Source organism: Lissotriton helveticus, chromosome 3_1 (genome assembly GCF_964261635.1).
Source record: "Lissotriton helveticus chromosome 3_1, aLisHel1.1, whole genome shotgun sequence".
Classification (NCBI taxonomy): Eukaryota; Metazoa; Chordata; class Amphibia; order Caudata; family Salamandridae; genus Lissotriton; species Lissotriton helveticus.
This window is the reverse complement of record NC_136061.1, coordinates 112,212,282-112,226,119: the sequence shown is the minus strand read 5'-3', so window position 1 is coordinate 112,226,119 and position 13,838 is coordinate 112,212,282. Positions and strand designations below refer to the sequence as shown.

At 44.2% G+C, this 13,838-nt stretch overlaps 2 protein-coding genes across 3 annotated transcripts in view; one reads left to right on the top strand and one right to left on the bottom strand.

Moving 5' to 3' along the window:
* Positions 1–13,838, bottom strand: part of PIMREG (PICALM interacting mitotic regulator) — a 665,098-nt gene that overhangs the window by 97,922 nt on the left and 553,338 nt on the right. The gene's annotated exons all lie outside the window — the stretch shown is intronic.
* PITPNM3 (PITPNM family member 3) overlaps positions 1–13,838 on the top strand; it is a 1,384,705-nt gene that overhangs the window by 1,364,868 nt on the left and 5,999 nt on the right. Inside the window, exons 16-17 of the mRNA XM_078679323.1 lie at positions 3,055–3,238; positions 12,748–12,876. Coding sequence (XP_078535449.1) covers positions 3,055–3,238; positions 12,748–12,876 — 313 coding nt within the window. The remainder of the gene's footprint in view (positions 1–3,054; positions 3,239–12,747; positions 12,877–13,838) is intronic.

Here is a 13,838-nt window from a genome sequence, read left to right as displayed (position 1 = left end):
GTTTGTGTGGGGAGAAAAGAGAGGACATTATCCATCTGCTACGTATATGTAACAAACTCACGAGTGAATGCAGAGTGCTGTTAAATCCCCTCTTCAACCTCATAGGAATACAAACATGGAGGCAGGCAGTAGAAGCATGTTTTGCTGGAGAGGATGTGCAGCTGAACTGCCACCTTGTAAGATTTCAGCTTATCATAAGACCAAACAGTAAGGTCTCACTGGAAATGCAAAACATGTAACTGAAGGAAGCTGAGGATGCAGTTTATCAACGGGCTGCAAAGTATCAACAGCACTTTGGCTCTTTACTCATCCTATCATTCTTTCCTTGGAGGTCAGGAGCCATTAAAACAGGTAACTACACAAAGGTGGCTTGCATTCATGCACCATACTCCCTTTGATAAATAACCATAAGCATGGTGGACAAAGACAGAAGCCTCAAACTTTATTTGAAGTCACATTGACTGGCCACTGAACTAATGCGGGTTGTAATGCACACAGTATCGGACTTTCTCTTCAGCTAAAAAAGTATAAATTCCTAGAGTATATAATAAGACGCTATCATAGACAATATCTTTTATTTATAATGTTAGATAATTGCTTAATCTGCACAGTTATTCTTGTTAAACTACTAGAGGGGTGGCTGAGAATCTGCTGACAAACAAGGAAGCTGCTAGCCGACCATGCTGGGGCAGATGATCATGCAGAATTCCTTACTCCACTGTCCAGACTTTTATGAAGATGCACTGTGTTTTATACTTGCTACACATGGAGAAGAGAAACACAGGGGCATATTATCAAGGGTGGCGATAGGGAATTCTAGCCACTCTAGCGGCCGTTTCATCTGATAATATTATCGCCCTATTAGCAAGCTGTCGCTAACTGCAGTTAGCGACAGCTTTTAGGCGATAGCGAGCGGTTTGGGGCCCGCTTTGCATGTTAGAGATATTTATCGCTAATGACACGCAAAGTGGGCGTACCCAAACTGTTAGTGACTGAAAACAGTCGCTAACATCGCTATCGCCTATTAGCAAGGCAGGCGTAGCGTTGGAAATATTCGCGCTAAGCGTGAATATCTCCAAATACTAACACCTGCCCAGACCAGTTCTTAACCATGTTATCCAATGGGAGGTGGATAACATGGCTAAGACCATTTTGTCGCTAATGCGTGAATATCACTGTATTCTCAGCGATATTCTCACCTTTCGCCGCTATCGCCGGAAAACATATCGCTTTGGAGATAAACGTTGCTAATAACAGGTTATCTCAGCGATAAATTCCGACGATGCTCAGCGATAAAAAAATCATCGCTAACCCTATTTAGCGATAAATATCGCTACTTGTTGGTAATATGCCCCTCAGTGCCTCATCTACGAGGCCCACGGCGGCACTTTTGCGCCACCGGAGCGTCACTTTTTGATGCTCCATTGGCGCAATGTGCTGCAGAATATTTACAAGGCCATGCAAAGCCACTGTGCATAGCTTTCCATGGCCTTGTAAATATGTGCCTCTTTCACGCAGAACATTGCGTGAAAGGGGAGTTCCATGGGGGCTTAGTGTGGTTGTTCCCATGCAATACCCATGGAATCTGAAGCATTCCCAGATCGTTAATCTTGGAATGGGCTCAAATTCTAAGGCCACCAAGGGGAAGTGTTAGGGAGGCACAACAACGAGAAACATCCTTACTTCTCATTGTTTTTTATTCTTTCTATATGTGCTGTATTCTGCAGCATGCATAGAAAGAGGAAAGCACCTCTTGTGATCGTTTTTTGTGGAGAAAGTACTCCTTCCTTCACAAAAACAATTGCCCCCACAATGCAGACACCCTTGCATTATGGCGCATGGGTGCCTGCATTGGCACATGGCAGCCCATTGTGCACCGGGAAAAAGGACAGGAATACTTATTTATGAAGGCCTTGCGCTACCGGTGCGTCACTTTTTCCCATTTTAAAAGTGACGCACCGGCGGCGCAAGGCCTTCATAAATAAGGCCCACGGTATCTAATGGATACGGCGCATTCCTGCCCTTTTATTTTGAAGCCGGGCAGCACAGCAAGATTCCTTGCGTGCTGCCCTGCGCAAAAACCTCGTAAATGAGGCTTCCGTTTTTAACATAGTCAACAGACCACAAAGGTTTTATCAACTAATGAATCACATCTCTCTACCTTAACTACATATGCTTTAAAGTACTTTCTGCTAATTTTCCACATTCTGATTGCTCTTTTAATCTCAAAATGTAAACGTTATTGCAATTGTTTTAATTAATCACGCAAATAAAGATTTACTTGCTTATTAATGGTGAAGAGTTTTGACTTTTTACATTAGGGTTGTAAGAGAAATGACTTAATAGAGAGGAATGGTCATAATAATGTCCACAAAAAGTTACATTTTCTTGTTTTTCTCAAATTGATAACCCTAGTCAGTTAAGGTAATTAAAGATAAGCGACAGCCAAAGCTGGACAACGAAGAAATCACAATCATTCATCAATTATTATTCCACTATACTCTACCTAGGAGACGTTAAGGTTTAGAAGGAAGCACATACTACGCTCTGGCTCGATATCGAGTATTAAAGGGAGCACAAAATTAGCAACACAGGCGTGCATAGCAGGCACGGCCGTGCCTTGCGTTATACTGGGGCGGTGACGTCAGGCAGGGGAGGGTCAGGGTGGAGGGCTGTAAAATGCGGGATATGGACCATTAGAGGTAAGTACCGATAAAAATAAATAAAACAAATTTCGTTGCCCACGCTGCATCACATTTGGCGATACAGCGTGGGCAACAAAATTCGTTTTATTTATTTTAATCGGTACTTAACTCTAATGGTCCATATCCCGCATTTTACAACCCCCCACCCTGACCCTCCCCTGCCTGACGTCACCGCCCCAGTATAACGCCCGGCCGGGGCCGTGCCTGGTGCATAGCACAGACTTCTGCAGGCTGCTTTAGTTCTCTTATGTTGCATGAGGAGTATAGGATTTTAGAAGAGTAATCTCAAGATTGTTCCCTAATCTTGCACCTCATTTCATCCTTGTTCCTCATTATGCTTTCTCTGCAGACACTGGCAAGATCTAGGCTACCTGATTATCTACATCACTGGTCGTCCAGACATGCAGAAGCAGCGAGTGGTCTCTTGGTTGTCTCAGCACAATTTCCCACAAGGGATGATCTTTTTTTCAGATGGTCTAGTCCATGACCCTCTCCGTCAAAAGACAATTTTCCTGCGGAACCTGATGCACGAGGTGAGATCCACTAGCAAGTGAAAGGTGTGTTGCTTCTGCAATGTACAGCTGTTCTAGCTCGGGATTTGCAGCCCTCTCAATCCAGGGGTTTATTGTATTTCTTTGTTCTCCATTAACTTGTACACACATTGTAATCTATTCAGTATCATACACTTTTCAAGCCTGTTGTACCTGTGAACACTAACTTTGTAGGTCTATGTTTCATCTTGATCCACCACCTTTTTGTTAAAATAATCTAGCATGGAATAATTATGTCTCCTGTTAGTCAATCATATGTCAGATTTTGTTTTAAAAAGTGATCTAACTTATGAGTTACCTATACATTTTAATTGCATTTAATTTCAAAGCTTACATTATACTAGGATTTCTTTATTAGCACTGCAAGTGCTTCATAAGATGGTACTCAGCTTTGTCCATTACCACAAGTTGCGTAAGGGGTGCTCCACATTATAAATATTACAAAGTTATTTTGCTGCCAAAGAGATACCACATCAAACTCACAGGGGCTGGTGCTGTGTTTTTACTACAGTGTTGAAATCTAGTATACATTGATGGACCAGAAAGGGTACTTTAGAAGCTTCTAGAGTTAAAGATCCAAAATCAAGCTCAATACTCAGTGAACTTAAAGAAGTCAGACAGTACCTCCTCAACCTTGGAAGAAGTCCACTCTCACCCAGTGAAGTAAAGCAAAATAAATTAAGCAAACGGAACTGAGCTTGCAGAAGTTGGTAGAACATTAAAACTGTGGTCGATCCCTCAGTTAAGGAAACGCAAAACTGAGTTCCAAATACAAATTAAATTGAAAGACGTACCTTATGACTGCAGAGAGAACAACGCTGGAAGACCCATTCAGTCTTCTGACCTTAAAGATAGCTTAAAGACCTGCCTGTTCTAATGGGAGATCCCCAAAAACAGATCAAGCCTGTGGCTTCATCATACATCACCTGAAGGTCTCAGACCTTGGTTCTTCTAGTTAAGCTCATACAATAAACCCTCCTCTTGAGGCACCATGACAAGCCCCTTTTGTCAAACATCTATCAAGCACTGAAATGTGACCGAGAGATGCCAAGCCAGTGCTCTACAAATCACACATTAAATTAGCAAATAAATGGTGGATAGCAGAGATGATGCTACTCTACAGCACCTCCAGCATAAACAGAGGAACCTCAATTTCTTTTAATTAGGGGGGGTCCTATATTGCCTTCATTGTTGTGGTAGCAAACCCCTGCAGTGGTGGCTACACCAGAGGTCTTTCTCCCAGCACAGGTGGAAGGCCATCAGTTCTTGCATGCCTATCACAATTCCCTGGATCTTGAAAACAGAAACGAGTTTTCAGGCACCGGGAAAAAATGGCTGCAGAATTGAGTTTATTCACACTCCCTAAGGATAACGTGCATCATTTAAATAGTTAGTAACGTTGACCTCCATGTGTGACGGTCCACTGACAAGATGCTTCTGTAGCAGGAAAGGTATTTAGTACCACATAGTGTTCCAAAACCCTGGATTCCTTACCAGTGATGAAATCCATCCAATGGGTCCTGAAGGATTGGTCTGCATGACACTAACTTCTTCAAGAGAGCCCTCATTTAATTGCAGTAGCAGTCGCTCGTATTAGAAGTGACGTGGCGGGGGGCAGGAGAATGCAAACAAAAAAAGAATAAACATATATAAAATTGCACTTACTTTCTCCGACGGTCGACACCTTCCTCTCAATCCACGCCGCCTGGAGGTCCAGGAACTGTTGCACACTACGCAGGCTCTCAACTTCAAATCACAGCGCTGCTCACATACTGGGAATACTATTGTGGGATTGGTCTGAGCGCCTCGGTTCGGCACTCAGACATGGACTGGGAGCCTGTGTTGGTTTCTCCACCGAGCTGTACAACGCTGCTCGGTAGAAAAAGGCTAAGTGCACATGACAGTTTGACTGGCCCCAGAGAGCCAGCCAAACCGTCATGCCCACTAGGCAGTACCACCACTCTCCCCCTTCCTTGTGCTGCGGCTGAAGCTCCAGCCTCAGCTCGCAGCCTGCAGGGCTAAAAATAAAATGATAATAAAAATATTTTATTATTGTTTTATTTCTGCCGGTTTTGGGTGGTGAAAATTGCAAAAAACACAGTTGATGGACAGAATGTAGAACAATGTCATACATTCACCCCAGTACAAGGATCTGGGCCTAAATCCATCATTTTTTTGCACTCCACACCACCCTGGGTTAGACACTGGCTATATGCAAATCAGCTCTGACCCTGCGCCTCATGGGAACAGTCCAGTCCGAACTACCAAGCCATGTCTTTCCCAGACCGGAATCAAGCATCCAAGGACCGGTTTCAGGCTATCAGCCTTCATCAGCCTCGATAGCTTGACTCCAGTGGTGTGGAGAGCCTGGGACTCACATCTGAGCATACCCAGCCCACTCGGGGTGAAAATTGCAAAAAACACAGTTGATGGACAGAATGTAGAACAATGTCATACATTCACCCCAGTACAAGGATCTGGGCCTAAATCCATCATTTTTTTCTGCACTCCACACCACCCTGGGTTAGACACTGGCTATATGCAAATCAGCTCTGACCCTGTGCCTCATGGGAACAGTCCAGTCCGAACTACCAAGCCATGTCTTTCCCAGACCGGAATCAAGCACCAAGGACCGGTTTCTGGCTATCAGCCTTCATCAGCCTGGATAGCTTGACTCCAGTGGTGTGGAGAGCCTGGGACTCACGTCTGAGCATACCCAGCCCACTCGGGGTGAAAATAGCAAAAAACACAGTTGATGGACAGAATGTAGAACAATGTCATACATTCACCCCAGTACAAGGATCTGGGCCTAAATCCATCATTTTTTTGCACTCCACACCACCCTGGGTTAGACACTGGCTATATGCAAATCAGCTCTGACCCTGTGCCTCATGGGAACAGTCCAGTCCGAACTTCGAAGCCATGTCTTTCCCAGACCGGAATCAAGCATCCAAGGACCGGTTTCTGGCTATCAGCCTTCATCAGCCTGGATAGCTTGACTCCAGTGGTGTGGAAAGCCTGGGACTCACGTCTGAGCATACCCAGCCCACTCGGGGTGAAAATTGCAAAAACCACAGTTGATGGACAGAATGTAGAACAATGTCTTACATTCACCCCAGTACAAAGATCTGGGCCTAAATCCATCGGTTTTTTTGCACTCCACACCACCCTTGCATGGGGACAGATTCTTGCAGATTGCGGGATGATGTCATAGGTGCTAAGTGGTCATGTCAGATTGGCCGGCTGTCTACTGCCGGACAATCTCAAATGCGCACTCCAGCTTGCACAAATACAGCACTGCAGAAAAAGCTAAGAGATTGCAAGCACAGGTCCCCAGCCTCAAAATGAGCACTGAGTTAGAATGCAAATTTGAATCCAGATTTGAATGCAGGAAGTAAACCACCTTCCTTTCCTGCTCGTCATACGAGAGAGGAGTAAATATCGGTGAGTTTTACGGTGCTGCGTTCCCCAACAATTTTTAAAATTGCGAGTCGCCCCTGGTTAACATCATGGGGCAGATTTATTAGCTTTTAGTGTGACGTAGTTCAGCAGCCAAAGTTGGTGCACTGCATTGCGCAAAGGGGAGAAAGCAGTGCTGAGCCATATTTACTAAAATTTGCTTGCTTCTGCTCTCATCCTCTGCACTGGAGTACAAACAGGCTGCCCAGTGCGATGCACAACCTTTGCACTATGATGCAAAGGTATGTGCTTGACGTCTAACATGGGCTATGCACTGTGGTGCTCAACAAGCCCGATGTAACAGCCCCTTGTTGCAAAGCAGTACAAAACATGATTACACCAGGAAAAGGACACCTTTCCACTGCAAAGTACTTTTGCGTTGGAACGTAAATACGCTTCCAAAACCCTATGCCACTTTGTTTGACTTTGCTTCGGTGCAGAGTTAGGATTCTTTTTTGTAATGAAGAAACTCTCAGCACATGCCCTGGTATTGGGTTATGAAAAAGTATAATACATTACATTATATAATATGTTTAAGAAGACATAAGATTCATTATATAAGTGACAGTAAAAATAATTATAAGTATTAAGATTTAAAATATAAAAATGTATCCAAGAAGTGTAAAATTAATAAAATGAGATGACTCATAAAAAATGAAATATAAATGCATAAATAAATACAAATATTGATATAAATATAAATGTAAATAGATATAAATGTAAACTCTTTGTCCAGATGACAGAGAGTAAAGTATTAAAAAAGGATACAAGGAGGGGAGGAAAGTTCTTAAGGATCTCGAAGAAAGGGAGTCAAGACCTGTTGGAAACTTTCCTCCTGATGCTAAAGACGATATATAATGTGATTGATTGTGAAATGCTGTTTGAATCATCGATACTAGCCATTCCTTGTTCAAGGGAGGGTTAGGTGATTGCCAATGTCTTAGGATACATATTTTAGCAATTGAAAGTGCAGTGTGAAGAACGCGATGTTGTGGACGTATAATGGTATAAAGAGGTGGCATTTTACAGTTTTGTTGTTCTTCGTTTTTAAGTTCAGGCTGATATGTTCAAATATGGGGTAGGAATAGGTGTCTGTTTCTGTAATGTTGATGTTTGTCTTGTGGATAATAGCTTAGTGTGTGATTTCCCCTGTCTTTCTTGTTAATGGAGAAGCCAGGGGAACTAGTAGGTCAAGGATAGGACAGGAGCCATGTTTCAGTGATAAATGGGACATCGATTTCATGGCTTACGATGGCTTCAGCTAGATCCATTGCATGTTTAGTGGCTGATCTGCAGTTTATGAGCTGGCCATTCTTGTTCTAATTAATGAATTTCTGGCAATCTTTTTACTACACAACTTAGTAGGTTAGTAGAGTACAACTTATTCACAGAGCAGCACAAGGCTATTGCTTAGTGTGTAATACTTTGTTAGCAGAGCAAACTGTCACTGGAATGCTACTTTTCACCATAGACAGGAACCTTGGCAGAGAACGGCTCCAGGAGTTAGGACAACTGGTTCTTCTAAACCTGCTGTAGCCTCTCACTTTGGAGCAAAATGTTCCAAACCGGTTAAATTGTGAAATGTTGTCTTCCTCAGATGCACCTTGATCGGGTACCATATATGCCTGGTCAGAAGTCCTCCAGAAGTCAGAAAACACCTGCCTTTGAAAAAAATAATAATAACTTATTTCTGGTTACTCCAGCTGCCCCACACTTTCAAGGACTCTCCTTTGAGAACCAGACCGTGGCTTTCAGCTGGTGAAGAATTATCACCCACTTTGTTCAGGACCAAAGCCATAGTTCAGTTCAAACTGGACTTGCTGGTTTTCTCCAAGAGAAGGCTCCACAGCATCCTCTTCTAAGTCTTGGGAAAATCTGAGGTTCATCATTAGTCATTTCTGGATGAATCCTGATATCCCTAGGTCCTTCTGGTTATGTCAAGTCAAGTCAAGTCAAGAGATTTATATAGCGCGCTACATACCCATAGGGTCTCAAGGCGCTTGAGGAAGGGTGGGGGGTTACTTGTCGAATATCCAAGTTTTAAGTTGCTTTCTGAATGCTAGGTGGTTCTGAGTAAGGCGAAGGTGAGTAGGAAGTGTGTTCCAGGTTTTAGCTGCCAGGTAGGAGAAGGATCTACCTCCCATGGTGGTTTTGTTGATGCGAGGTACAGTAGCAAGGGCTTGGTTGGAGGATCGAAGCTGACGGGAGGGGGTGTAGAAGGACAGTCGTGTGTTGAGGCATTCGGGTCCAAGTTCGTAAAGTGATTTGTGTGCATGGGTTAGGAGGCGGAAAGTGATACTCTTATTTATGGGGAGCCAGTGGAGGTTTTTCAGGTGACCAGAGATGTGTTCTTTACGCGGGATGTCTAGTATGAGCCTGGCTGAAGCGTTCTAGATGCGTTGGAGTTTTTTCTGGAGTTTTGCGGTGGTACCGGCGTATAGGGTGTTTCCGTAATCTAGGCGGCTCGTGACCAGTGCGTGGGTGACCGTTTTTCTAGTTTCGGTGGGGATCCAGCGAAATGTTTTTTTGAGCATGCGAAGAATGTTGAAGCAAGATGATGAGAAGGCGTTGACTTGTCTGGTCATCGAGAGAGAGGAGTCCAGGATGAAGCCCAGGTTCCGTGCGTGGTCAGTTGGGATGGGTGCTTTTCCTAGGGCAGCTGGCCACCAAGAGTCATCCCAGGCGGAGGGGGAGGTGCCTAAGATGAGGACTTCTGTTTTGTCTGAGTTCAGTTTCAGACGGCTGTGCTTCATCCACTCGGCTACTTCTTTCATTCCTTCATGTAGGTTGGTTTTGGCGGTGTTAGGGTCTTTGGTGAGTGAGAGGATCAGTTGGGTGTCATCAGCGTAGGAGATGATGTTGAGGTTGTATTGGCGTGCGATGGCCGCGAGGGGGCTCATGTATACGTTGAAGAGGGTGGGGCTGAGTGAAGATCCTTGTGGCACGCCGCAGATGACTTCAGAGGCCTCTGACTTGAATGGTGGGAGGCGGACTCTCTGGGTTCTTCCGGTGAGGAAAGAGGTGATCCATTCCAGTGCTTTTCCTTGGATTCTGACGTTTTTGAGGCGCTGTAGAAGGGTGCTATGACAGACTGTGTCGAAGGCAGCGGAGAGGTCGAGGAGGATGAGGGCGACTGTGTCTCCGTTGTCCAGTAGAGTTCGAATGTCGTCTGTTGCTGCGATAAGTGCGGTCTCAGTGCTGTGTTTGGCTCGGAAGCCGGACTGTGAGGAGTCGAGGGATTTGTTGGTTTCGAGGAAGGTGGCGAGCTGGTTGTTGACAGCTTTCTCGATGACTTTGGCCGGGAATGGAAGAAGCGAGATGGGGCGGTAGTTTTTGAGTTCGTTGGGGTCAGCTGTGGGTTTTTTCAGAAGGGCGCTGAGTTCTGCCTGTTTCCAGCTTTCCGGGAAGGTGGCGGAGTTGAGGGAGCAGTTGATGGCGTCTCGGAGATGGGGTGCGATAATGGAGTCTGCTTTGTTGAAGATGTGGTGAGGGCATGGGTCAGTTGGGGATCCTGAGTGGATGGAGTTCATCAGGCGGATGGTGTCCTCAGTGGAGATTGGGTTCCAGTTGTTAAGGACGTTCAAGGGGGGTGAAGGTCCTGCAGGAGGTTGGGTGGGTTGGTCTCCGGGTCGGTTGTCGAAGCTGTTGTGGAGGTCTGCGATTTTGTTGTGGAAGAAGGAAGCTAGGGAGTCGCAGAGGGCTTGGGAGGGGGTGATGTCGTTGGAGTTGGCTGATGGGTTGGTAAATTCTTTGACGATGTTGAATAATTCCTTGCTGTTGTGGGCGTTGTTGTCTAGTCGGTCTTTGAGTGCGGCTTTCTTGGCAGACCGGATTAGTTGGTGATGTATGCGGGTGGCGTTTTTGAAGGCGTCCCTCGTGCTGGTGTTTGGGTCTTTTTTCCAGGCCTTCTCGAGGGAGCGACAGAGTTTCTTAGATTTCTTAAGATCATAGCATGCTTTTCTTATGAAATCAATCATAAGAAGTACTATTTTACAATTTCACAAGATGGTCACTGAGAATTAAATATAAGTATTCCTCCCTACTACCTGGCTTAGGCGTCAGTCCAGACCATTCAGCTCGTTCATAATCAGAGAGAAATAACCAGCTGCTGCTTTTATATCTGTCGTCCTTTCCATGGAGGGAGATGCATGGTGACCCCTCTCAACATGATTCCCTACAGTAGTTCCCTTTTCCCATGTGGCTACTCAGACAAAAGGTTGGACACCACATTGTGTGGATTGGCCTGAGATAACTTTCTTCCTTCCTTTGTCAAGTATGAACATGCAAAAGAGTTAAGCTGTCAGTCTATGTGTGGCTTGATCCTTTTAATCAGTAGCCTCTGATCTGATTTTAGCTGATAGTAGACATGCACACAGGTTAATTAAACCCACTACTGGAAGTCATTAGTTACGTTGGGCAAGTTGGTTTTAATAATGGTTTGGAAAGATTGCAAGTTAGCAGCATTTCCAACACACAATCTGCCAAAATTTGTACCACAGGCCTATTTTGTTCAAAGCTTTGTATTTTTGTTTATTTGTACAATGTCACAAGAATTAAGTTATTAAAATTTCCTTAGCCAAAGTTATGAAAGTAAAGTTGTAGGCATGGTGCAAGTTTACCAATGTACACGTGGCCACAGAACCTCTAGTAACATGTCTTTTATGTCACTTTTGCCCTCTGAACCATGCAAATAAGCATAATTTAAATATCTTAAATCTGTGTCTGAAGTAGTTCAACTTTGTTGCTTCAAGACACACTTACAGTTGACTTACTTAAGGGCTGACTCTTTAAGTAAATATAAAAAATGAGTTGGTTTGACATCGCAACATTGAGGCCTAATCCCCATAGTTGCAATTCATTCCAGGTAGTGTGCTCAGTTAGGTATTGCGGCAGCCTTTAATGCGCATTTGACTTTTGAGCCACTTCTGAATGTGTTGCACACTTTACGCTGTACTTATATCAATCAATCAAGCAATCAGCATTTATAAAGCGCGTCTAACGACCCAATAGGGTATCTAGGTGCTAGCAGGCCCCGGAACCTTATTCAAACAGCCAGGTCTTGAGGGCCATTTAAGTGAGGTGATGGTCCGGCAGTGCCTGGGGAGGTTGTTCTATGTTTTGCTGCGATGTGGGAGAAGGAGCGTCCTCCACTTCTGCTTCAGTAGATGTGGGGAGTTGGGGAGTATGGGCAAGTGAAAGAGAGGTGGAACATAGTCTTTTCGACGGTCAGTGGAAGTTCAGGCGAAGGTTAATGAATGCAGGTTCTTGGTTATGTAAAGCCTTATGTGAGTGGGTCAGCAGCTTGAATTCGCATCTCTTCTCTACAGGGAGCCTGTTTAGTTTCCTGAGGTGGGGTGTGAGAGTGGTTTGTCGGGGAAGGCCAAGAATGAGCCCGGCTGTGGGGTTCTGTATGGTCTGAAGTCTCCATAGAAGATGTGCAGCTTATACAAAACACAAATTAGCAAATTAGTTTGTTACCAATGGCTACCAAGTTTGACGGAAAGAGGTCAATGCCTCCCTATTCCTAGAGATCAAAAATGGTAGGTATTCAGTTAAAAATTTGAAACCATACAGAAAGATTCAGAAATAATACAGGTACAGTTTACTAACTCATTGTTTTACACTATGCAGGGAATGTCAGCCTTATCTCCAGTCCATTACCAAGCTTTGTGAGTTCTGGGAAGGTATTTCTTTTATTGACAAAGGAGGGAAAGGTGGGCAACTACTGGTGGGTGGGCTTCAGTGCCCTGTTGTCACCTGGACGTATTTATTTGGTTGAAAATTCAACCCAAAATGAGAATTGAGAAGATATTTTTCAAATGTTTAAGTGATTGATTTAGTCATTTCTTTCCATTGCAAAGAAAGTAGAAAATCATAGAAGGCTTAAGATGCCTGGTAAGAAGCTTTTCCTTTGTCCCTCTGCCCCTTTCCTTATCTTTGCACTGACATGGTTAATATTCACATCCTGCATGTATTAATTAAAATGCTACCATATAGATATATTAATATGTTGACCTTTGTTTTTTATATAGTGCCACATAAAAATATGTGCTGCCTATGGCTCAATGAAGGATATCTCCGTCTACAATGTTCTGGGACTGTCACCAACGCAGATCTACATTGTGGGACGTCCAGCAAAAAAGTACCAGAATCAGTGCCAAGTAAGTGTAATACCAACTTTCTTTGACATATGTGGCTTTTAGAGTTTTATGGATGTACACACGTTAAGTGACCTCCATATTTTGGAATTAAGCTAATGAGATCACTAGAGCGAAGTTACCGCTAATCACGGATTTGGCTACATGGCTCATGTTTTGTGTGAGAAACTAGGCTATTGGTTGAGGGAGGTAAATCCCAACCACAAAACCTGTCAGAGTGAACCACAAAAGTCACTAAATGAACATGTGCTTAACCCTCTGGTAGTTTGGCACAACGCGGTCAGAATTAACTTTGAGGCTAAGTGTACAGCATCCATGCAGCACACAAACAGTAAGAAATTGATAACGCAAGAAGAAACCAAACACAAGTTTGAAGAATAGTGTACAATTGAATAAAATGGGACCAAAATGACAATAATCCAATCAATAGAACTGGAAATATGCAATTTGAAAGCTTTAAGAAAAAATTTAAAGTAACGGCAAAAGCACATAGTAACAACTGTAGCTATCTGGTCGCGTTAGACTGGGGAAAAAGCCACTAGTTCACTCCGACCACAATTTTGTGTAGATGGGTTCAGGATCACTTGACAGTGCTCCTGGTTGTACTTGGGCTGAGATGTGAGGCCCTGCATCGTACTGCATTGAGTTGCTTCGGTAATGGTGAGGCCATTGATCAGGAACTGGAAGATGCTGTAATGAGAGGCCTGAATTGAGATGTGTCTGTTATGAGGGAACCCACTGTTGGGCCAGGAGGGGTATACTCTCGTGCCAGCTAAGGGTCCAGGACCTGGGGACACCTCTTGGGTATCAGGACTTACTCCAGCATAGGCCAGCAATAGGGCATAGGCAGGTCCATTTGGGTCTGTTCAGCTGGGGATATGCAGCTTGTAGCTCTAAAAAGAGGCCAGCCGGTTAGCCAATAGAGTCACTATGGTGGTCCTGGGCTCAAGGAACAGGTCAAAGCT